Raw genomic sequence first — 24,432 nt, forward strand, 5'->3', positions numbered from 1 at the left:
TTTGCAAGACAGTATTTCTTTATTGCCTGCACCCTGCTTGCCCACTAAGAAAACATCCTTAAGAACAACCAACCAGCCAAAAACAAACAAAAAACAAACACGTGGTAGTTCTTCCTGTTGCAGTACGACACTGCTGAGGAAGGTAATTACCACATGCTGCATGGTACGTGTGTGCCAGGTATACTTTAGTCCTTTATCTTTCATGTGCTTTTTACACAGTGTGGGAGCTGCACATTCAAACCATGTTAGCAGATTAGATTCCATACTTTTCTTCTGCTGCAGCTTCCAAAATCCTGCCCAGCATGCTGTTGCAGGTAAGTAAATTTTGGTGTTACTGATGTGCCCACTGAAGATGTCAATTCTTATTGCCAGTTCTTATTAACCTACAACTGGAGCACGATGCAAATGAATCGTTGACAGCAGCTCCTCCAACTCAGCCAGTGAATTTTAGTGACTTAGCAGGTGACAGTGTCTGTACTCCTCCATGGCCACATTGGTTAGAATGCACAAAATCCACATGTGCATTTGGACAGTCATCTGGTACAAGGCAGTCTAAAGTTTTGTGTTTTCCAAGAACAGAGATTTCACTTCACAAACATCCTTTCTTGCAAACATTAGCAGTTCCACTGGAAGTGCTGCTGGTGTTACCTAAGCTCAAAACCAGAAGCCCTAGTTTCTTCAGGACCTCTTCTAATGTACAGCTTCCTGGTCAGTTTGTGCAGTTAAATTCACCAGCTGTACAATAGCAAGAACCACAGTCAGCAGTAAGGACTGAGCAGACACTTAGTACTTTGGGCTATTTCTTTAAGTCAGGAACCTGGCTCTTCCGGAGAGAATCTTCCTCTTTCCCACTAGAAGTAAATGGCACTGGGAGGAACCATGGAAAGACTGTGTAATGCAGTAGGTGACTCAGATCACTTTTCCTGCATGGAATATTCCCAGAGAAATTTGTGCAGCAAACAGATATTTGGAGCCAGAGTCATTGCCTTATCCCATGAGAGGAAGGAGGTGATAAATACAGGCCTTGCCTATGCTGAGGGTTGGAGAACTGTTTCCTAGCTGCAGTATCACATATTGTGCCCAAGATTTCAAAGACACATAAAGAAATGGGCTCAAGGAGAAAGCCACAAAGCTTTAAAAACTGAGCTACAAAACAGAGGAAGAAATGCTCTTCAAACCCAGGCACAGTAGCAGCTACTCAGAGCCAAGGCAGCTGAGAGAGATGCTTGTGGGGCCAGTTCCTACCTCAGCCATCATTTCTTCTCATTCTGCTTTGCACCACTCCATGGTGGAAAACAAGCTCCTTCTTAACAGGAATAGGTGCAGCCCTTCTCTTGCTGAGGCCCTTCATAAGGAAATTGAGGTTAATGCACGAGGTCACTGCGAAAGCAAAAATTTCACTATGTACTCATTGCAGCTGAGGCAGCTGCCTCGTGCTTCCAGCCCAAGTACATTTCAAAGCACTGCTGTCAGGCCAGCAGGGTGGAATCTGGGCACATTTCAGTACTGCGGATATGTGCACTCCTAACTGCTGAAGACCTTTCAGGAAAGAATAAAAGAATGGGAGGAAGCAGGCAGCATTCAGCCTTAAAACAGGCTATACATGGCTCCCAATAGATACAGCACAGCTCCCACAATAGGTTATGGAACAGCAGCACGTACCAGCGCAGCAGTCGCCTGCGAGTCCCAGGGCAACTGCTCTGTGAACAGTACAAGGAGAGTAGCAAAGTTTGTTAGGGTAGCACAGTGAAGAAAGCCAGTGGGATGAATGGTTTTAGCAGTTCATGCTATATCCACATATGGAAGCAGTTATCTACAGTGTTGGCCACTCAAACCAGATTTCCAACCAAGTGCAGAGCCTGATTCAGATCTTAGTAGAACAGGCAAAGGCTTCCCTATCTACCACAGCAGGCTGTCAGCTGGGCTTTGCTGTTATAGAGCCAAGAAAATCCTGCTCTTAGTGAGAGAAAGATTCACTACCTAGAGTTAGCCGAAATTTAAAATCATCTCTTTATTTCTTACACTAAAATAATCGATTTAACACCCTCTGTCCTCCCCTCTGCTGCAAGAGGACCTTTTTGCCAGAAACTAAAGGAGCAAGACTTCATCATTTTACATGGAAATGATGCCTCTGGACAGAGGACCAAGTCTGTGCCATTTGCTAAGGCCTGCCAAATTCCCCCAAGAGATCAGAGGCCTCCTATAATCAGGGCTGGACATGCAGGTGGGAAAGGGAACAGTACAGATCATATGCACATTCTGCCCTGATTGAGTGCCTTGAAATTCCCAGATGGGGAAAAGTTGCAGATTCCCTAAATCTCTGCAGACATGATACCATCAGATTCAACTTGCTGAGAAGGAATTCCAACGGTGCCGACCCTTGGCTCTTGCTGACACACTGATGTTCCTTATGTGCAGCACCCTTTCCTCCTGACATCTTCCAGCTGCAGGGCATTCTCCCTCTGCCTGTCTTCTTGTGCTGTCAGCAACCTGGAACAAGCAGCACAGATCAAGAACAAAACTGAACTACTCAACTCTTCCTGCAGTGGCATCTGACTGTGCCCTTTGCTCTCCCATCAGCGACTGGGCTGTGTCTGGGAGCTGGACAAGATAAACCACACAGAAAATGAGCATGAATTTCCAAGGAAACAGAAAGGAACTGAACATGGACAAGAGGGGGCAGCATGGTGTAGTCAGAACACCAGATTGAACAAGTGGCATGTAACTTGTTTACAAGCTCCTGCACTGATGGTACAATCTCAGGCTGCTCATTTCACTTCTCTGGGCAGCGCCTAGCAGCACATGGTAACATGCTGAAAGCATGTGCTATGGGAGGCAAGATTTATCTACTTAAATCATCACAGTTAATAAACATTTAAGTCCTGCTGTGAGCTTAACAGAGGTGATACAGCAGGAGGGGAAGGGATAAAGGAAAACAAAAGGGTATTTTTCTTACAGGACTTCAAAGACTTTAAAAAATAAATAAATATGCAAGTTCTTTTGAAAAAACTAAAGATCGCAATGCAAACTTCCTTCAGCTTTATAATGTGTTTTATCCTTCCTTGTCCTTAGTAATAAAAACACTACTTCCAAAACATCACATTCTGTATGGATGAACCACTCCCTAGAGATGCATGTAGATTTCATATTGAAAATGCCAACTTAGAATTTGGGATAGCACACCAAGTTAAATTTGGGATATCACACAAAGTTTTGTGACGAAATATTCAATTTAAACTCTTGATCTTTCAGCAGCCAGCTCTGCCAGAGGAAGATCTGCGTGTTGTGACATCCAGTCTATGCTTGGTACTTTAGCCACAGAAGACAGAAGGCCCCTGGAGTCAGTGGGGAAGAACCTATTGCTCCATGTCTTTTTACTGACACAGCAGAAAGTCAGCCTCTGACAGCACTTCTTCTTGCCCATTCCCTAGAAGTGCCCACCAGTGATCTACAGCTGGGGAAATACCCCAGATGACTGTTCCCATCACTAACCTGGCCATGTGCAGCATGGGCTCCATGATGTTGTAGCCAGTCATAGCGCTGCACTCATAGAAGACAGCCTTGTATTCCTGCCAAAGAACACAGCAAGCACCAATGTCAGCTGCCAACTCTCCCCCAGCATTCATCCACACCTCTGGGCACTGACCCACCTTGCCACCAGAAACTCTGCTGGCAGCACATGGGGCCAGCAATGTAGCTGCTACTGCTGTACCCACCTTGCCAGAACATGAGACACATTTTCAGCTACTGAAGGCCCAGACAGAATGTCCGGAAGGTAACAAGTGGGAGGTGTTTAGGAAGAAACACCATCCTTTGGGATAAGTGGACTGCCTTACCTTTATACTGCAAAGTCCAAAAGATGGGGAAAAGCTCTGAAACCCTGTTTGTCCCCTTCTACACAGGGCCCCCAGGAATGAGAGGATAAAGGTAGCAGCAGGCACACAAATAGAGGCAGCAAGGGAGAAGGCAGAGCAGGTACCAGAGGAACATTAGTACGTGTTTGTATCAGGGTGAGGGCTGAGAGGGAAGGTACCATACTGGGACATGGCTTCAAGAAGAGCTCTCCACCAGTCCAGCTCACAGCTGGAGGAGCTCTAGAGCAAATGGAGCAGGAGAGCACAGTGGCACACCTTCGCCAGCCTTTCTCCCTCCACCTTGGGTACACTCCGAGTCTCTCTCCCTGTGGTATCCATTTTATTTCCAAGCAGAAAAACCACAGCTCCATCCTCAATGCCCTCCTGCAAAAGAAACAGAGCAAAACACCCTAGAGACTCAGCTGAGGGACAGAAATATCTTGGAGCAGGTCCTGCTCCAGATCACACAAAACAAGATCACACAAAACAAGAGCACCACCACTGACTTCAGTGGCAGCAGAATTAGGGCTCCTGAAGGAGCTGCCAAAGAATGCCTTTTAAGCTCACTAAAGGGCCATTCCTTAAGCAGCCCTAGGGATTTGTGGAAGGAAACTTAAACCATGGGGATATATTTCAAGTGGTTGGTGTGTACAGCTGGGATGCTGAGAGAGGAAAGGCTGGGAAGAAGTTCTTCTCTGGGAAATAAGAAGACAAAAGAAAAGTCCAACAGTTTAATGGGACAAACTACATTTAAGACTAGACAGGACTTCTTCAGTTAAAACTTTTTTGGTGTGTATGTGATACTGTTCACCTGATCCACTATCCTAAACTCAACCATCGCTTTCTGAAAAGCACTGTAAGTGGCTAAGCAGCTTTCAGTGCTGACACAGGGTCTCTGTACTGTCATCCCTAGGCAACTCCTGGAGCCCATTATCTTAGCTGAAACTCCCCCTATGTTCCACTAGAGCATCATCACAGTAAGACTGCAGAATAAGGTTCCAAATTTGACTGTTCTGGAGGAATTACAGTGCCAGAACAGCTGAGGTTTCAAAGAAAGAAAAATTCTAAGATGAGGGAAATGAAGGATGAAAGATTATTGAAGTTACAGATTTGGGGGTGCTTTGTTTTTTGTGTGTATGCTCAGTTTAACCCTTCTGAAAGGAGCCTGATTTCCAGAGGCTAGTTTTGAAAAATCTCAACCTTTGATCTTTTAAAGTCTAGAGAAACAGACAAGCTTTTTTTCCTCACCCAGCAGGTCTGTGAAATTTACAGCACTAGAAACCTCTAACCTGTGCTTATTATTTCAATTTAGGATGTGTTTTTTGACACTCAACACGACCTCAAAGCAAAGCCATTCTTGACACTTTCCCTACAACTTTGAACCACCTGTACACAGCATATTTAAATGATACGGAGGTATTTTAGTCTCAGACACAAACCACAGAAAAATGTTTTTTGTTTAGAATTTGGAAATAAAAAAAGGAGTGGGAAATTACTGTAATATTGACAGACAGACAACAAAGGAAAATGAACAAACAAACATCAACTGTTGAAGTTACAGTAAAAAAAAAAAAAAAAAAGCAAGCTATTTCTAGTATCGGCTATCTCCAGTTTAAGCTGTTTCTAGAGTGTCATCTAGAAAATTCAAAAGGAGTCGGGATGCGATTGTGTGAAGTGCTGTACATGCTGCAGAACTGAGCCGAGATGCACCAGGGCCAAATATCTTCCCTGCAAACAGACTAAATAGATCAGGACATTTCCTCACCTGAGCATAGGTGCAACGGCTGCTGTTTGGAGATGCTGCCAACACAACCAGCTACTTCCACATACCCTGTTTTGCCTTGTTCCACTACTTTCTGCTATAAAACTCCCTCCTCATTTAATGGGCTGCCATCATACCCTCAACAACCCCCTCTTCCATACACGCTACCACAGGCAGTACCGTAACATCTGCTTTGTGCATCCATCTTCACAAGGACCTCCTGAGGCCTCCAGGAACATTGCTCCCAGACAGACTGTCGCAGCGAGACCAGAGCAAGGCACAGGCAGCTCTGCCAGCAATAGAAAGCCGAAGCCCCACTCTCACCTGGACGCTGCTCATCCAGTTGCGCACTGCCATGAAGGAGCACTCGGCCGTAATGTCGTACATCACCAGAATCCCATCTGCCTTCCGGAAATACTGCTTGGTGATACTCCGGAACCTGAGCCCCAGCAAAACCAAAGGCACTCTCAGAACCACGATGGTGTAATGACATGAAGCAGAACATGATCATCTGGCTGCTAGTGCTCCCTGCAAGGCCTGGCAGCCCCTGTGCGTGAGACGCATCCCTTGGAGCTGGCATACAGACTGATGACAATTCAGTTAAAACCCTGAGCTTTTCATCTGTGCAGCAGGCCAGGCAGCCATGAATAAGGAACGTTTCCAAACACATGGTGCTGAGAAAGCAGGACCTTTCTAAGTCAGGAGGAAAGAAGCACTGAATAGCCTGCTTAGGTGAGGTAGAAAAAGGTAACATCTGTAAAAAAGGAAATGGATGGAAAAAAACATGAACTTTTTTCTACAGTCTGGAAGAATCTACAGATTAAGCTGTAGCATAGAATAAACTAGGTGCGTAATGTCTGCCCCAGCGCTGCTAAAACTGCAAGTAAGATCTCAGCATCAATACAGTCCACTTCCAATTTTAAATCTATAAAGCAATTCTGTCATACATAAATTCAGATGCTAGAAACAATTTCCAGGTGAAACTCCCACCAGACATCTACACTGTCCCACGGGTTCCTGCTGGAACTACAGACTTGTATTTTGGGAATAAATTCCAATTTAAAACAAACAAAAAAATGCTTAAAACCACTAAGCAGTCTGTCATAAGGCCATGTCGTCATATTGCCTGCAAACTGATGGAAATAAATATAGCATCAGTACCAAGATCTCACTAGACAGCTGTGAATTTCCACCCTGCATAGGCTAACAAGCTCTCCTATAAAGAGCCAAGAAAACCTGCAGCTAGTAGTGACCCTCCTGAACTCTTCAGCCGATTGCCTGAAGCCTGTGCTGTCTCACTACACACAGAGCGTGCCATTCTGGCAGCTACTCCAACTGAGAAAGCACAGACTGTATCCTTGGCAGTCAGGATGCACCTCTGGAAATACAGGACATGCCACACGCTCCAGAAAAGAATGTCAAATATAGCATGAGCCAGACTCAGGGGAATCACTAAGGAGTTCTCCCCTGCACAAGAAGATCCTCTATCTGATATAGGATATTCAGTTGTACACATCCAGTTAGAAGTAATTCAAATCTCTCTAGAAGCAAGAAAAGTTTTGGTTTCTTCCTACTCAGTATCAGCACTGAGCCAAGTTCTTTCTTCCAAGTACACATCTAAGACCTGCTACTATTTCAGAGGCATACTGTCCCTTCTGCAGAGATAACAATAGTGAGTTTGGCCTCTGATACAGCCTAGTCTCAAAGAAGTGTCTCGTTTAATGTCATGAAAACTTCCTGATTGGCTACAGCACTAAAAACACAACAGAATAGTCTTTTGAAACAGAAATCGTGATTTCTCCAGTATGAACTTGGAATTTGGAAGAGTTTGCTTTGCAATGCTACTTTGTGCATTTCCCAAAAGTCTGTATGATCTAGCTGACTGAGGCAGGCAGCATCCCTACTTTCTTGGCACAGTGCAGGATTTTAATATTCCCATGACTTCAGCTGCCTCCTCAAGGCTTGGTCCCATACCATATTTAGCATTAAATACCTTATACTTATTTTTGCCAGGCTCTGTGGTTAACAACCTCCTAGCAAATGCCTCTGAACCTAAGCTTAAAGTACTTAATAAATGAAGTATAAATTACATGAGGTTGTGGTGCGCATTTCATTTCTAGTAGTGCTGTAGATTAATATTAAATGTGTCCTCTGCTACTCTGAACTTCTCCAACAGTACTGACAACAATATCTCGTGATGGCCCATGTTTTTGAAACTGGAGAATTCCAAACGAGGAGCCATCACCAAAAATTACATGGCCCCTTTGCCAAGAATTATCACTTCCATGAGTCTATCAGCAGAAATATATCCAAGCGCATGCACTCCTTGCTCCATCCTTCTCTTTCTTACACTGAGCCTAGCAGCAGGAAATCCTCACATAATTGTTTACCTTTCTTGTCCAGCTGTATCCCACAGCTGTAAAGCAACTTGAATGTTGTCCACCATCAGACTCTTCACCTGGTAATCAATACCTGTCAGGGAGGTAACAAGAACAAGATCAACACTATTGCAGGGAAACTGCCAGATTGACTCAAAGCTGAAGGAGGCACCACCTTAACAGAACTGCAGGAGTTGGAAGGCACCTCAAGAGATCATTAAGACCAACCTTCTGCTAAAGTAGGTACCCTACAATAAATCACACAGGTAGGCATCCAGACAGGTCTTGAATATTTCCATAGAAGGAGACTCCACAACTTCTCCGGGCAACCTGTTCCAGTGCTCTGTCACCCTTACTGTGAAGAAGTTCTTCTGCGTGTTTGCATGAAACTTCCTGTGTTCAAGTTTTAGGCCATTACTCCTTGTCCTATTGCTATGCACCACTGAGAAGAGCCTGGACTCATCCGTTTGTCTCCCACCTGATATTTATAGACATTTATCAGATCCCCCATCAGTCTTCTTTTCTCCAGGCTGAACAGACCGAGGTTACTCAGCCTTCCCTTGTAAGGGAGATGCTCCAGGCCCTTTATCACCTTTGTGACCCTCCACAGGACTCCTTCTAGGAAATCCTTGTCTTTTTTGAATGAGGGAGCTCAGAACTGGACACAGTGCTCCAAATGTGGTCTCACCAGGGTCAAGTAGAAGGGGAGGATCACCTCCTCAACCTTCATTCGGGTTGTTAAGAGCTAGAAGATGTCTGGGCTAACGTGACAGGAAAGAAAACAAAAACAACCCCTTCCAGACCAAATTCCTCATCCTTCTCAGTCAGATTAGTTTGGAACCCTATTTCTTACCGATAGTTGCATTGAGGTCAGCCAAGAACCTGTCATAGCAGAAGCGATGGATGAAGGAACTCTTACCAACACCAGAGTTCCCCACAAACACAACTTTGAAGATACGATCGGGGGAACAACTGGCAGGTTCCAGCACCTGGAGCTACAATGGAAGAGAGAGATGCAGTTTATAAAAGCCCAGGCACAGACTGTGGTTTGATTTAAGTATTAAATCACAAAAAATAAAGAAATAAAAAAGTAAAAAAAAAAAAAACAACCATGAAATATACTACAAATCTATGGAGCTGCAGTTACATGGGAAAAGCCCCCACTAGCAGGTGTTTGAGGCTGTACACTAGGGTACTCAGACTCACCCTGCTTTCAATACCAACTGGCTGTCCTCTAGGAGATAGTGGAGCATCATCCAACCCATCTGCATTTCTTCTACAGTCAGCATCACTCTTCAAAGCCATCTTCAGCTTCTCAGCATCTGCTCCCAATGACCACTTCTCTTGGTCTCTGTTCTTCTCTCCAAAGTCTGTGCTGCCTCTTTCGCCTGTCTTCAGCCACATCCCGTTGCCTGAGAAGTATCTGCAGTTCTTCCTGTTGGGTTCTTCCACTGCCATATCCATAGGGAAGGTGACAGGAAGGTCCGCAGAGGCCAATTGTCTGTATTGAAGCCCACAGGCACCACAGTGGGATTTGGAAGCAGGGAAGAAGGAGGAGGGGGTTGCAAATTCCCAGAACACCCAGCATGATTCAGTTAGTGCATACGCAACACTTGCAGGAACGTTACCTCATGCACTTGCTCCCTGTGACTAAGGTATCAACAACACCTCTGGGAGAAAAAAGCTCCCTGGAGCTATGCTGTGCTCATGTGCTGGCATGTATTTCATTCATTTTTAAACAGAAATTTCCCACCTTCTAGATTTTTCAAGGATTCTTTTCAACCCACTTTTCCAGTTCTGAAAAATGAGGCAAAGTATACAAAGGTGGCAACAGAAGGAAAAAAAGATTTAAAAATACAATGCTAAAATAAATAACAAAGGTTTGCAGGTTAGTGAAAAAGGTTTTTGCTGCAGGAAGGAGTGTGAGGACTGTCTGATTACCCTTAGGACGCCGTATGCAGCAAGCATGCATGTTACTGCCCTCTGCTGACGGTCTTGACTGCCACAGGTGTACAAACTGCAGCGAGCTCGTGGCGCTCGAGCAGACCACACAAACAAGGCTGCCGTACACGGTAAGTGGAGGAATGGACTTCAAAAGACAGCTAGAATAGCAAATTCAACTGCAATCATTGCTAAGGAGCAAGGAATTGTCTTTGCTCTGCCTTGGCTTTCTGTGGTTAAAGAAGAGAGTGAGAAGACTCACAACTCAAAGCTTTTATCCATCAGAGACCTCCAACGCTTTTGCTGGCCACCAGATTCCATTTGGAAGGAGAGAGCGAAGGCTTACTGCAGTTCGTCTGCACAGAGGCAGCACATCCCACCTCTCTATGCAAATTTTTCCCCTTGCTACAGAGCAGGAATCAAGGCAACAACTCTGGCACCAAGGCTGCAAGATTCACCTGCTGCCAAGTCTGCACTTTTTTCTGTTAGATGGTGCTCACATCCCTGGCCATCCTCCCTGCCCCACATGCCAGGCCAGAGCTGGCCAGCTGGTACCTCTCCCTGTGCAGCACAGACAGACACATCCTCCTGGGCTCAGGCTCTGGGGATCAGTCCCCATCTCCCAGGGCCAGCAGAATTAGCTGCAACAAGGGGCTGAAGCTCAAAAGCCTCTTTGGGGAAGAGAACAAAAAAAAGGGGGATACAAATACAAGACTTTCTGAAGTGATCCCAGCTCTAATGCAACTTATTCATGTGACTCAAGCTACGTGGTATGACAGCACTGAGACAGGGAGAGAATCAACAAATACTCTCCTGCCAGACTTCTCTTATTACTAAGCCATTCTATTTGGTTTGTGCCAACAGCCACTAACAGCATCTTTGCAACAGATAGCTTGGTCAGTAGCTGGCCTCTCTGAGGAACAGGCTTTTGGCCAATACAGACATGCATGGCACATAGTTCACAAGGGCCAATGCTTAATGCCAGCACGGCTGAGGCAAGCATGCATAGGTGGCTGCTGAAAACACCACACAGTCTGCACATAGACTGGCAAAAAAAAAGGCATAGACCACACAGACAAGGCTGTCTGTCCCAGCTGGCCAGAAGGCCTGGTATTGTGTCAGGTGAGCATTTGCAGAGGTATGGAGGCAGATGAGCAGGACAGAGCCACCTGGAGCTGGGTTTTCTCCTCGGGGCTTTCAGCTGCTGGAGAGAACACCAGCCTTGTGCAAGTCCTGCCCTCTCCCATGCCCCAGGGACACAAGGTCTGGCATGAGGCACCAACAGACAAGGTTTCTGCCTGAGGAGGAACAGCACATTCAGGAGATGATCCAGGCATTTTAACAGAACTGCCTGGCTCAGAGGCAGCCTGCTTGCCTCCTGTCCCACAGATATTTCTAGATGAGGGCCAGCACCACAGGAAAGCTCACCAAAAGCAGTATCCTTAGTTTCATGCTGAGCCCACACCACCTCGTGCCAAGTCGAGCTTTATCTCCCCCATGTTCCCACAGACAGACAGATAGCACTGAGGCGTGGAACCAGACAAGGGACACAGTTTGACTGACAGTTTTCCAGCGGGCACAGAATGACACCACGGACACAACACAGATGCCCATCTGACCGTTTGACCGGCTTGTCGTCCAGCAGGTAACTGCCTAGCACTGACCCTTTCTTCAAGAGGGGCTTTTTGCTCTGAGGTGCCTGGAAGTTGAAAACAGAAGGGTTGAAGAATGTCAATACAGCCCAGGAATCTGGCCAGCCCCAGTTCAACTTGCATTGAGAGCACAGGGCAGGAGTCCCACAAGCAAGGCTCAAACAGAGGCAAGCACAGGATTTGCTCTTCTCAGTTCAGCTCATTTAGCTGATGCAAGAAAGCACCACTGACATCCTTTCCCCTTTGCAACAAAGCCCTTTAATAATGCTGGTGACCCAAACTGTTGCCCTCCTCTGTCAACCACAGCTTTTATTTCTATAGCTTGTTTGCTACTGAGATTCACAGCTGATACTCTTTCCCCACCGTTTTCTATTATGATGATGTTATGTGAGACAGAGTGAATCTCTCCTCTTTGGTACTCACCCATAACTGCACATACACCAAAGGGAAGAAAGGAGACTGTTCTGCAACAGGCAATGTACAGGCTCTGCTTTATATGTACATCCTCCCCATTCTTTCCTCCTACTTACCTCCCACACTTCTTCCAGCCAGCGCTTACCAGCTTCTCAGAGAAGCATAAGGAGCAACAACTCCCTCACAACACTGCTCCTCTAGATACAGCAGCTTTGTCTCAAAGACAACCAATTTTCTGAGACCATACAGAAAAACCTGTGGCAGAGTGGCAGCTGACCCACTAGCTCTCCTAAATCCATGTCAAAGCCTAGTCCCCTCTCTCACATACAAGCTGGTTAACTGTTCCTGCCTTTCAAAAAATACAAAGTAAGAGACAGTGTGGCAAGGTGCCCACTATCCAGCACTGGGAGAAGGGAGATGTACTCACTCTGGGAGTCCAAACATTTCTGACATGTCCACACAAGTTATTTCTAGGAGTAAAGGTGGGGAAAAATGAGGAGTCCAGCCTTCCAGGCCTGCCTCCAACAGCAGTTCTGAACCTACCAAACAGCTTCAGGCAGCTCCTGACAGGTCTGCCTTCATGCTGCCCACAGCCCAGGGGAGGACGATGAAGATTATTTCTTAAATAACCTCAGTTTCCTTTCAAAAGACAGAAAATTAAGAAGATGCTCTGTGGGTCAGAACCCCCACAACAGCTATATGCAATCAACCAAGAAGAGATACTCTGGATTCCACAGAAGGCCTCAATCAACTGGGAGTGGGAGCTTAAAGGAAAAAAAAATGTTACATATTAAGCTGGTAAAGCTTCAGCTGCAGAAGAAATCCAGCTCACAGAGCCCTTGTCCAGCAATTTCATTTCTAGAATATGGGAAAAGGAATCAATTTAAAACCATCTGGAAAAGCCACACACCTCAAGCATCATACAGACAACAAGCAAGTGACCTGGCTGGATGCACACGGTGCTGCCCAGGGCTGAGATGTTGTAGGAGGCTCACAACTGCGGACCACAAATCTTCCAAAACAAAAGAACCCCAACTCCATAGTGACCTTTGGTCAACATCAGTATCAGGACTACGTATGGACCAGCCAACCAACGGTTCTCAAGCAGAGATGGGAGAAAAAGCTTTCAGGGTTTGTGCTTAGACCAGCAGGTTCCCTCAAAAGGCACTCTAGACCCACAGAAACAAGGAAACATGTTACAGCCCACTGGATATTCAGCAGAGTCGCAACCTTCAGGCCACCTATGGGGCAAAAGGACTCCCAGGCAATCTGCTACTGCGCCTCCTACTGAGAGAGGAAGCAGCCTGCAGGGTACATACCTGGGAACAAAGGAGAAACAAGGTGCATTTTGCCATTGGTTCTGCCGTGCTTTATTGGCCTGCCAGGTTTATGGAACATTTGACTTTTCATAGCGATGGTATAGGGACAGACATAACGTTGCAGCTGTACAACACATAACAACAAGGATTCCACAGCAAGAACAGCATGTATGCAAGCATTTTGAATGGGACAGAAAATACAAGCATCTTCTGGTTTATCGGTGAAATACAAATACATGTTCAGCGTAATCAAAGTTCCCAAACACTCTTCACAATGAGCAGACGTGAAATTTGCTCATCCAAGGCAAGACCTCTATCAAATTGCAGCACACGAGGATAACTCCATAGCCAGATGGGTGCAAAATGGAACACCCCAAAGCAGTTTGCACGCAAGCGGAAATAGCCACATGTTGCTATGTGTGACTGAGCCACCAGGGCAAAGGTGTGCCCCATGCCACGAGGCCAGGTCTGCCCACCTGGGCAAGGCCAGAAGCTCTTACGAAGAGCAAGGCTCAATAGCTGTGCACTGAGAAGTGCAAAGGAGCAGCAGCTGGCTTGCTGTCAGCCACATGCAACCCAACTCGTCCTTCCAACCATTTCAGTCTTTGCTATGAAAGAACCACTGTTTGTCACAACTTCATTTCACAGAAATAACACAACCCTTCCCAATATGAATGGAGGATACTAAGGCCTTAGGTTTCCTTTTAGCTTGTGAAAGCACTGATACTGTCTGCCAGACATCACGTTACCCATTAGGGATACACAGCAGAAGGCTGGACTCTCCTCTTTGCTGCTGTAGGAAGGATTGCTATTTCCTCTCCCTCTAAAGGCAGGACAGTATGAACAGCAGATCTTCTGCAGGTACGTAGCTTTCCTAAAGACTGAAATAAGAACAGCCAGCGAGGTGCCCTAGCTGACAAAAGAAAAAAGTCTTATTCCAGTGCAGGCCTCGTCTGCCCAACACTATGCTGTCAGATCAGCAAGGTGGTAGCAGGAGCCCAACCTGCTGCTTGATCCCTAGTGCCAGCACAGGAAAGAGAAAGGAGAAAGTGGCTCCTCTATACTACGGCTCTCTGCAAGGCCCTCTCGTAGGTCCACCTGCAGCAGACGTTTCAGAGCAGCCATGAGTGGGTTCTAGTGGGGAAAAGGAGAAGAGAGGAGAAGCAGACTAAATTTGCACACAGAGGCACATACCTGAAACATGGTCTCCACGGGACACCCACCCACCCAAAAGGAACCCAAATGCTGAATGATGCACATGGAAAGAGGAGAATGCACTGTTTTCTTTGCCTGCTTCCAGTGGGCTCTGTTAGAGAGTGACTGTGTGTTTATACTTTTCCAAGAGGGAGCTCCAGCACACGTGCATGCACAAACCCACACATACAGCAGCTTCAAAAAAGAAAAAAAAAATCATCTTTCTGTTTTCAGAAACACAGCCACACAAGTGCATGCACACGTACCTCATCTTTATCCATAACACTTATAGAAGCTATTTCCTACAGCCACTTCTCTACTTGAAGATGAATACCAGCCTCTCTCCAGTAGCTTCTCCTCTGTAGGGTACTTTGTCTCCTTTTTGGGCACCTTCCCTGCACTTCCTTTTGTGTTCCCTTACAAACCAGCTATAGAAGGTCTGTCCCAGCCTACTGCTGCCTGTCATCACTGCAGGACAGCTAATTCCAGATCTGCAAGGAGAGCATGGTGGCAGAGCCAGTAAAGGCACGTGGTAGCAGGGATGGGTCCAAGACAGGTACAGAGCAGCTTTAACAGTGACTTTTGTGAACAAAAATACTTTTTCATAAAAAAGTAATACGAACTGAAAAAAAAGACCACATCTTTTTTTCTCAAAAACATCATATCTGTACTTGCCTTGGAAGCTAGGAAAGGCCAAAAATGGTACTGACTGTCCTGGATGCTCCCCAAGGGCCCTTATTGCACAGGGGTCCACTGCTTTCCCCTAGCCCTCTAAACCATGCCTCGCTGCTGCACCCTCCCTGCAGGAATGAGGAGCTGCCCCCAAGGAATACCTGAAAACATCTTCTACAAGCTCAAGGGGTCAGAGAAACTCTCAAACTCTCCCATGTCCCACCACCCCAACTCAGCTGACAGCACATCTGGGAATTCATCTTCCTCACCAGCCAGCTGTCAGGACTCGTGCCGCTTTGCTTCCTGCCTTGCAGGTGCCCAGTACTGGCTGAAGAGCACAAGCCCAGCGCGTGCAGCAGGCAGCACCCACTGCAGCCCTGCACACAGCTGCATTGCAGTCCCAAACTAACACGCCTTGGGTTACAGCCAGGCAGCTGGCAAGAACAACCAGCAGAGCTTGTCTCTGGCACGGGCAGAGCGGTGCCACAAAGTCTGTTTTAAGCACCACACCAGGCCTTGTGAGGTCAGGTCATTGTCCCCCGTGGATGTGAGATGCCCCCAAGTGGTGACAGCAACAGCAGCAGATGAAAGGAGGGTGGTTGGGAATTAGGATTTTCTTTCTTAGACTAACCGGCTTCTTGGCTTCAAAAGTGTCACGCTCATCTCGAAGCTTCTTGTTCATCTCTCTGCTCCAAAAAAAAACAAAGGAGAGAAAAAACAAAGCCCTCATTGAAAATGGGATAAAAGACCAACGTTTGAAAGCTAGATGGAAAGGCAGGTAGGGGCACAAATGAAGATACTCGGTAATGTTGGTTATGTTGAGATTTCCATGCATCCCAGTTCAGTTAACAGGTAGCAGGGAAGACTAAATTCTTCCCCTGGAGGAATTATTCAGTAACACAGTACAGCCTGTACCCTGCTGGAGCTGACCAAATTGCACAAGTCTATCTGGGCCTAGAAAAATAAGCAGTGTGTGAGTGCTGCTTGAATGCACTCCCACAGCACTGACACCACAGCACTGCCAATGAAGCAGGGAACGAGCTTCACTAGAAAGGCCAACTCTCCACTTCTACCCCCAAACTGACCATTGACCACGTTGGCCATTCAGATGGCTTCCAGCAAGAAGCAGGATCTGGTCCAAGTCTGTCCCTTCTGTGCCCAAGGGTTTGACATCAGCCCCAGGCCTGTTCCTACCTGAGGAGCTCCAGCTGCCGAAGGAGGCTTTGTTTCTCTTTCTGCATGTTTTTGGAGACTCTGAACACATCCCTAGGTGAAGAGGGAACAAATCAATGGGAGACAAAATGCAAAGATCCCTTTCTCAGGAACACCCACAATATTCACAAAGCTGAAGGTCTTCCAGGAGGACTCAGAGGAAGGAGCATTGCCATGGGAGCTGGGATGCCTGAGTTTTACCCCAGCTCTCCAGCTCTCCTCTGGCATGAGGGCAGACAATCCACTTTCTACTTTCACATGTCTGTTTCCTCAACTGCTAGAGATGGGAAAGATGCTCTCTGTCATCTGGAACTGAAACATCCCCTCATTGCAGCAATGTATTACTAGATTAAGCTCATAAACAGGAACACATGTGATTAGCATAGAATTTGTAGGAACTTTACAGAGGCAATGATGAACTGGAAATTAGAAGGAGGACAACTCTCAGCTTAGGAATGTCTGTAATTTTTACAGTAATTTTAAAGCCAACTGTCAATGAACATACTCATTTCTCACTACAGGCAGGTGAGAGGTAGCAGTAACACTGCCTGTTCATACCAACACCACCACTGCAGTGTTACTTCTCTTCCTCAAGAGGAGACGGGCAGTTATCTGATAAGACCACAGCTTCTAATTAAAGAATCTTATTCTTTAACTACTTGCACACCTGTCCTTCTCTGCCTGGGTCCCTGCTCTGACAGCCCACGCAGCTGCTTCCCTTTCCATTCCCACCTGTCCTTCTGCTCTTGCTCATTCTGGGCCTCTTTCTGCAGCTTCTGCAGTTGTCCCTTGACAGCCTCTAGCTCCCATTTGCTTTTCTCCAGCTCCTCCAGTAGGTTTTCATTCAGGTGCCGGAGCTTTTCATTCTGCACACGGGTCTCCAGCTGCTCTGAGTTCAGAGACTGCAGCTGATGTTCCAGCTGCAAAGGGAGAGGAGGAGTTAAATAGAAAGGGTTCTGAGCTACAATCATGTATAAAAACAGGCTGAAAGAAGGGAGGAAAACACAGCTTAGGTCCACAAGACCACCAAAGGTATCAAGAAGGTGAACTGGAAGCAATTATTTCTCATCAGCGCTAACACCGAGGAACAAGCAATGCTGTTAGGCTGAGGAACTGCTTCAGGCAGAGTAGAAATCTGAGTGCAAACGAAGGTCATAGGAGGATGGGAAAAATTTGGGTGGAAGCAGGGCTATGTCTGTTAGGAGTTATTAAGCACAGATGTTAAAATGCATCCTCGGGTTTAGGGTCTTCCTCAGCCCATGGCAGCTGAAAAAGGGATGCATCAAGGTGTTGGGGTATGTCACACTACTCATACACAGAGAATTAAGTGACCTGGTGATCTTCACTCGTGTTGAAGATAGAGATTCGGGCTAGAGGGGTTGTTTAAATGCTGCTGGGGCACAGCTTCCCACAAGACACCAGCACGAATAACAGGCCTAACTTCAAAAGTTTGAAGTCTGCTCCCTGTACTCAGCTAGCAACGTGATCATTTGCAAATGTCTGGCATAGGCTGGGAAAGAGACAAAGACAGACGCATCAGTCAAATTCACTTGTCTCAGTCAAGTAGGGCGTCACTGGAAGGATCACACTGATATTTCAGTATCCAGTCAACCACATTTGCTAACCAAGGCCCTCTGCTGAATTTGGTGCTACAAAGAAATGGGAGTACACACAATCCAAACTCATTTTCCACAGTCACTTGAGCCGAATGTACTGTTTGTTCCCAGAAGTTCCGCATATACAAGCGTGCTTAGCTCTTCAAATACCCTGTGCGACAACTTCTGAAGTGCACAGAGAGAAGGTTAGGTAAGGGCACAGGGAGAAGAGATCTCACCAAGGGACCCTGTGAAATACCCATATGAAAGCCAAGCATGCTTTAAGCACACCTTTTCTGCTCCTTCAAGTAGACTCTCAAAGGGAAAGTAAAAGAAACATGCTGTGACACAGGGTGAAGTGCTTTTCTCTTTCCTGCCCTGCTCTCTGCAAAAACACGTGTACAAGTCATGAATAGAGCTCACCTTTCTCAGGTTCCTTGAAACATCAAAGCCCTACATTTCTTCCCACTGCAACTACAAGTACACGTCATGCTCAGCTTTGACTCGAGAGTTCCAGTCCTTTGGACATCATGGAAAATTTTAGCACAACCGCATATGTTGAGCAGACAAGTTCAGAGTAAGAAACAGTAACAGCAGCCCACAGCCTCTGGATCTTTCAATAAGCCAGAGGATGGGATTTAAATAAAGCATGTGCCCCTCCCTGAGAATTCTCAAAATCACAAAGAACTCTGGTTTTATGTTGTCTGTACACTGATTCTGCAGAGTAGCACAATCACAATGTTGGACTTCCACCACAAGAGGGACCAAGCTGCCCGTGTAACTTGGTACAAGCCTCCAAGATGAAGACATCAGAAAAGCTCAGCTGAGTAAGAGTGTCCACACACTGCCCCGACCCACAGCAAGAAGAGATGCTAATTAGGAAGAGCATGCATAGATAGCCACTATGGTCTACACCACCAGCATAGTGGTGTAGTGGATAGTTCTTAGACTAAAGATGATGGAATGTGTATCCCTGACTTTTCTCCCTTTCAGTATGTTTATGAGCCTGCTGTCCAATCTGTTTTTGAAGTGCTAATTCACAACCTTCTGTGGCAAAATTTCCATTATTTCTATATAATAATCCACAGAAGTACAATCTTTGAGATCAGCCTCCTACTTGTCTTGTTGAGTGTCCTTCATCTGTGCTGTTGCAGGATTTGAGGAATAACAATTGCATGGGGACCTTATCCACAACCATCCTCAATCTGTCAAGCTCTGGTATAACTTCCCTCAATCTCCTCCACTCCAAAATTAGGGTTAGGCTTTCCTAGTTTCTCTTCCTAAAGCAAATGCATTATTCCCTTTATTATATCAGCAACCTGAAGCTTTATTTCTCACACTGGAGTTAGAGGAGACCATAACTACAAACCAGTTAAGAAAATGACACCCTCTATCTTATTCTCATTACCATTCCTCACGGCACCTGAAGTTTTATCAGCTTTACCAGCTGCTGTACAACGAGCTGTTGAGTTCAGAGAACTTCTGTTTCATCCTCATCACAGCTAGCTATCCAACTTGGATATCTCCAGTCACCACAACCTTCCACGTAGCTCCCATGACTTCTTTCTGCAGCAGACACATTCCAGTTTTCCAGAGAAGAAGGGAAAGACATCCAAACTGGACTACCATGTACAAATGCCCATGCCTGGGACTGACAAGCCAATGGAAAATTTCTGCTTTGATCTTTTTATTGATTGATTAATCAATATGTCATTAGGTACTGAAATGCAAGCATGCAGTACATGCAGCTCAAAGCTTCAGGGAACTGTTCCCTCTGGGTTATTTTGGAGCAGCCAGAAAAAAAACTATTTGGCTCTTGCATATCTATACACAGCTTTCCTACACACCACAAAAGGCGCCAAATTCACAACTTCCAAATCTTTACCTCATTTTCCTTGTCAAATTAAGGTATTACACAAGAGAAACCAAAGCAGATGAGAAAACGAGGGCCAAGACGTTCACAGGGAGACATCGCTGTTGCAGCCAAACTAACCCACTTCAACACCTTCAGAGATGAGCAAAATTAGGCTGGCTCATACTGTCAGCAGACGAAAGCCACCCCCATCCAGAAAAGGTCTTTATAGAAATACAGTAGAAGGCGGCGCGCTTCAGAAAGGCTTTGGGCTCTGTTACCTTCTTTTGACGATAGAGGATTTTCTCCAGCTCTTGCTCTTTGCTGCGCAGTTCCTTTTGGAGCAGGTTACTCCTGCTGTGTTTCAGTGCTTCCTGCAAAGATGGAGACACACAGCTATGCACGCCCAGCACAATTAAGAGCTGCTCCTTAACCGGATGAGCCGCCCTCCCTGGCTCAGACCACAGAAAGTTTGACTTCAGCCAAAAGAGATGAGGTACCTGGCAGATTAGCCTCTCCCTTTCTGCTTTGATCTGTTGCTCCATTTCTTCATAAAGGCATCTGACTTCCCTGTCATGGTCCGTCTCCTTTCTACGAAAGAAAAGGTGCACACATATCACAAGAGAGAAAGAGAATGCAGAAAACAGGAGAGAAGAGTGCAAAGAGAGTCCTACTAAGAGCTGCGTGGCATTGCCAGAAAGTTACTTCACTTGGTTTTTTCACCAGATCAAATGTTATGGGTGTGTGCTGCTACAAAACAAACCTCTGGCAATCAGGTCAAGATAAACAGTCATTTCATTACAGCAAGAAAAATCTCAATGTCCTGTAACCCAGCCTCTCCTGACACTTGAGGCAGAATATAAAGCATATATATTGAGGCAGAATATAACACTTGTAATTTCATCCAAATATCAGCCATTTCCAGACAGTAAGTAGCAACGATGTTCTCCTTACCGCTTCAATGCCCGCTCCATAGACTCCTTTTCATGATTCACCTCCCTGATGTACGAGGAAACACGCAGCAGAAACTCCTCAAAATTGGCCAAGAGCTCCGGCCGCTCCTTTCGTAGCCGGGCCCAAAGGTCTCGAACCTCGCTAGGACTGGAGCAAGCATACAGGAGAGAAAGAAAGCAAATGAGTTTGTGTCATCTCCTGGATTGTTACTCTAATTCCAGCATGCATTCGGGGGAGGGCAGACTGCCCTTGTCCTGTCACCTCCTCCAGTACACCATACAGCAAAGAGGTTAAAATAAAGTGCGAGGTTAAAATGGAGGAGGTCATCTGAAAGACAAAAAGTCACCTAGGAAGAAAATCTGGAACAATTATTTTCCAAGTATTCAGTAATAATACATTTGGTGTCTAAACCAAGATTGGAAGAAATGAACGTTCAGGAAACTCCCACAGCCCAGGGATTTTGGCACACATCACACAGGTGTCACTCTCACACCATGGCAGTACAAGTGGATGCTACTGCCATTCTCTGTCTGTTCATCTAGCAAGGTTGGAAACTAAGTCACAAACTAAAGGAGCAAATTTTTCATGGTGTTACATTATGGATAATGTAACAGTCAAGATCAGATTCAGTAGCAAAGCAGTGAAGATCAGATTCCTTCTCCCCCTCTCATTAGCTTCTGTTTCCTGTTAATTCTTTATAACAGCTGCCTCAGCACAAAGGCATGACAGCAACCTCTGAACTCATTGTATAGAACTGTCAAAATGAGGATAAGACTTAAACTTAAAGACCGGATGCTTCACAAATTGTTGTAAACAGCACAGGCTACTTAGCCAAAACAATTGTATGGCTTTCACAGTGTCACTCCTTCATTTGCAGCATTCAATTTTTCTTCCAAAGTTGTTCAGCATTAAAAGAAGCACGCAGGTGCTTTGCATCACAGCACATGTGAGACAGCACAATCTGTTTCATGACAGATGCAGCTCTGCAAACAGCAAAGTCCTTGGCTCTCAGCTTCTGTCTCCAATCCTGACTGTTTCCAACCCCTGCTTGGAGCAGAGCTGCTCCCAGCAAACTGGTGCCTACTGCTGTACTATGAAGCCTGGAGAAAAAAAAAAAGAAAATACCACCACCAACAAAAACCCATTGCCACACAGACTGTTGGACCACCCCAGCTCCAACACATTTGCATCAGTAAGAAGCAACCACAGAAAATGCTTCATTTGGTAAGGCCCTAAAAAAATGTACAGGCTAGCAGCTGGATGACACTGAGTCTGTAAGTTCTACTGAGGCCACAAGTGAGGGTATTGATACCAAATTCCAAAGCTCTGGTGAGCATCTGCTCATTTCAGCTTCTTACTGTTTTCAAGATCAGCTCAGTCCCCCGCAATCCCTTGAGCACACATCTTTCAGGCAGAATCTTAGAGTTAAGATTTTCCAAACATATGTGAACACTCACAGGCCCTCTTGGAACAGACAGAACACACATCCTCCTTACCTTGTCTAACCCTCACATGCTTCTTTTCATCTGTTGCATGCAGATGAGTTTCCACATCAATTGCTACATCTTACAGCTGTGGTATGAACTTAAAGTTTGGGAAACAATTTGTGAAAAGCATTGCACTGAAGGTAACTTATAACTGATGAGACAACCCAGACTTCATTACATTTGTTAACAACAAGCATACAAAAAAAAAAAAAAAACACCAAACCAACAACAAAGGAAAAAACAACAAAACAAGGAAGAACTAAGCAGTACTTCAGGAGCAAGCAGCTCAGTTCACCTCCTGGATGTTTGCTGGTACTTTCAAGTTTTGGTACTGCAAGATCAAAACAAGGTGGAGGTAAGGCCACAAGACACCTCTACTTACTCTTCAAACACCTGGGCTGCTCCAAGCTGCTCCATCATGGAGCAGAATCGTTTCTCTTCATCGTCTGCTGGGTCCATGTCATCTGACCAACCTGACTCAAAGGTCTCCTCGTGACTGGAGCGATCTGTCCTTCCAGCCTCTTGACACAAGTCAATTCCTATTAACTTTCCTGAGGAAGGGAAGAAGGAGAAAAAAGTCAAACTGGACGTCACTGCTCTGTGAGAAGCTGCCTGCACTCTACTGTTGTACAATACAGCTCCTAGTCAGTAAAGAGCCTCAGTTCTGACGTGCTGAGTGATGTCAGCGTCCAGTCTGCAATGCTGGGACTGAAACTGGCTTCCAGCCTGACAACAAGCTGTAATGGCTCTGCTCACATCTGTGCTAAAATGACATACCACTCCCAGCCTTGGATCCTCTGCATCTGAAACGTGGCATTTGGTCATTCCGCTCCTGTGGAGCCATGCTATGAGGATTCAGTTGCCAACGATGTCACAAACCCCCTCTAAGATTGCAAGCCAGGCACTGAACAGCTTCACGCCTCAGTTTCTCAGTTCACAAAAAAGTATCAGGGAGATCATTACCCTTCTCTTCCCTTCCAGGATGCTACATCTGCTCTGATTTACATGCTACAGGACAGACTGCTTCTTGCTGGGACTGTGGAGCGCCTGAACAAAACAAACTTATCCTCTGAACAGCCCTCCAGCCCCATCCCACAGATGTACCAGTTCCAGCTTCCCAAATTCTGTTTCATGCTGCAACAGTAACGCCATGAGAATTCCTGCTATGCAAGGCATGTGACGGATACTGTTGTTAGGAACAAATTCTTAAAAGAAACAAATCAAGGAATTCTGCCCAAAGCTCAGGCCCCATCCTGTACACTGAGGTCAGACCTTCACCAGCAGCCACCTTCCCATTCCAAAACGTGTATACCTCTGGAACCAAGCAGAAGTGACATCCCAGCCACAGGGCCAGCAACCAGAAATGTTCAGAGCTGCTCTAAGAGGAAAATATTCAAAATCTGTGTACCTCACGTCACTCAATTCTACTGTTTCTTGCCTCTAAATGTCTTCCTTTCCATTAACTACATGCAATACTGTAAAAAACGCTAAGGTTTTAATGCAAGCTTCTTTTTTCTTCCTGTCATCCTTTCATGCTCAGACAGTGTCCAACACAAGGCAGTTTACCTCGCTGCTCCTCTTCCTCCCAGGTGATTACAATCCCCCTGCATCCTTAGCATCTGCTAGAAACCTGCCCACTCCAATTCAGCATAAAACATGAGATTTATCTCCATACTGGAAGTAATACGGATGGATGCAGAACAGCTTCATTTCAGCTCTTAAAATGTGTGCTATAAAAAACCTTCAGTGTGGTCAGGCAGCTTACTCCAGCTTAAAACCTTGAGCAGTTAATTAAGGAAATGGGCTTAGATGGGGCACTTGGGATGTCTACTTTAAATACAGAGTCATTATCTCTTATAATCTGCCTCCTACAGCTCAGAAAATTGGGGTAGAGAATGATGCTAAGATTGTTTTGACACCCTGGAAGGATGTTAGATTGCTTTAAATTGAACATTTAAAATTGCTGCTCTTTTTGTCAGTTGTGGAGAAGCCTCCTGTAACCTGTCAGGGGCCATGCAACGAGCCCTCTCAAGAAGCAGAGCTGACAGCAGCACAGTTCCCAGCTTGAGCTCCTTCTCTGCATCTCCCCCCCGTGCACTCTGACAAGACGACGTAGTATGTGCAATCTCCAGTAAGAGAGTTTGTC

General features: G+C 45.8%; 1 protein-coding gene across 7 annotated transcripts in view; it reads right to left on the minus strand.

Moving 5' to 3' along the window:
* The window catches only part of CRACR2B (calcium release activated channel regulator 2B), a 41,554-nt gene continuing 17,122 nt past the window's right edge, over nucleotides 1-24,432 (minus strand). For 6 of the 7 annotated variants that reach the window (XM_052692747.1, XM_052692749.1, XM_052692748.1 and 3 more), the window contains 15 exons: nucleotides 22,669-22,837; nucleotides 20,800-20,946; nucleotides 20,346-20,436; nucleotides 20,127-20,219; nucleotides 17,131-17,318; nucleotides 16,381-16,452; nucleotides 15,818-15,872; nucleotides 11,555-11,634; nucleotides 9,201-9,495; nucleotides 8,848-8,989; nucleotides 8,007-8,088; nucleotides 5,941-6,055; nucleotides 4,131-4,238; nucleotides 3,493-3,569; nucleotides 1-2,490 (listed from right to left, as the gene is read on the minus strand). In XM_052692747.1, coding sequence (XP_052548707.1) covers nucleotides 2,409-2,490; nucleotides 3,493-3,569; nucleotides 4,131-4,238; nucleotides 5,941-6,055; nucleotides 8,007-8,088; nucleotides 8,848-8,989; nucleotides 9,201-9,495; nucleotides 11,555-11,634; nucleotides 15,818-15,872; nucleotides 16,381-16,452; nucleotides 17,131-17,318; nucleotides 20,127-20,219; nucleotides 20,346-20,436; nucleotides 20,800-20,946; nucleotides 22,669-22,837 — 1,796 coding nt within the window. In that variant the 3' untranslated portion in view covers nucleotides 1-2,408. The remainder of the gene's footprint in view (nucleotides 2,491-3,492; nucleotides 3,570-4,130; nucleotides 4,239-5,940; nucleotides 6,056-8,006; nucleotides 8,089-8,847; nucleotides 8,990-9,200; nucleotides 9,496-11,554; nucleotides 11,635-15,817; nucleotides 15,873-16,380; nucleotides 16,453-17,130; nucleotides 17,319-20,126; nucleotides 20,220-20,345; nucleotides 20,437-20,799; nucleotides 20,947-22,668; nucleotides 22,838-24,432) is intronic. The other variant, XM_052692752.1, reaches the window with a different exon arrangement.

Source organism: Tympanuchus pallidicinctus, unplaced genomic scaffold (genome assembly GCF_026119805.1).
Source record: "Tympanuchus pallidicinctus isolate F22 unplaced genomic scaffold, pur_lepc_1.0 scaffold3, whole genome shotgun sequence".
Taxonomy (NCBI): Eukaryota; Metazoa; Chordata; class Aves; order Galliformes; family Phasianidae; genus Tympanuchus; species Tympanuchus pallidicinctus.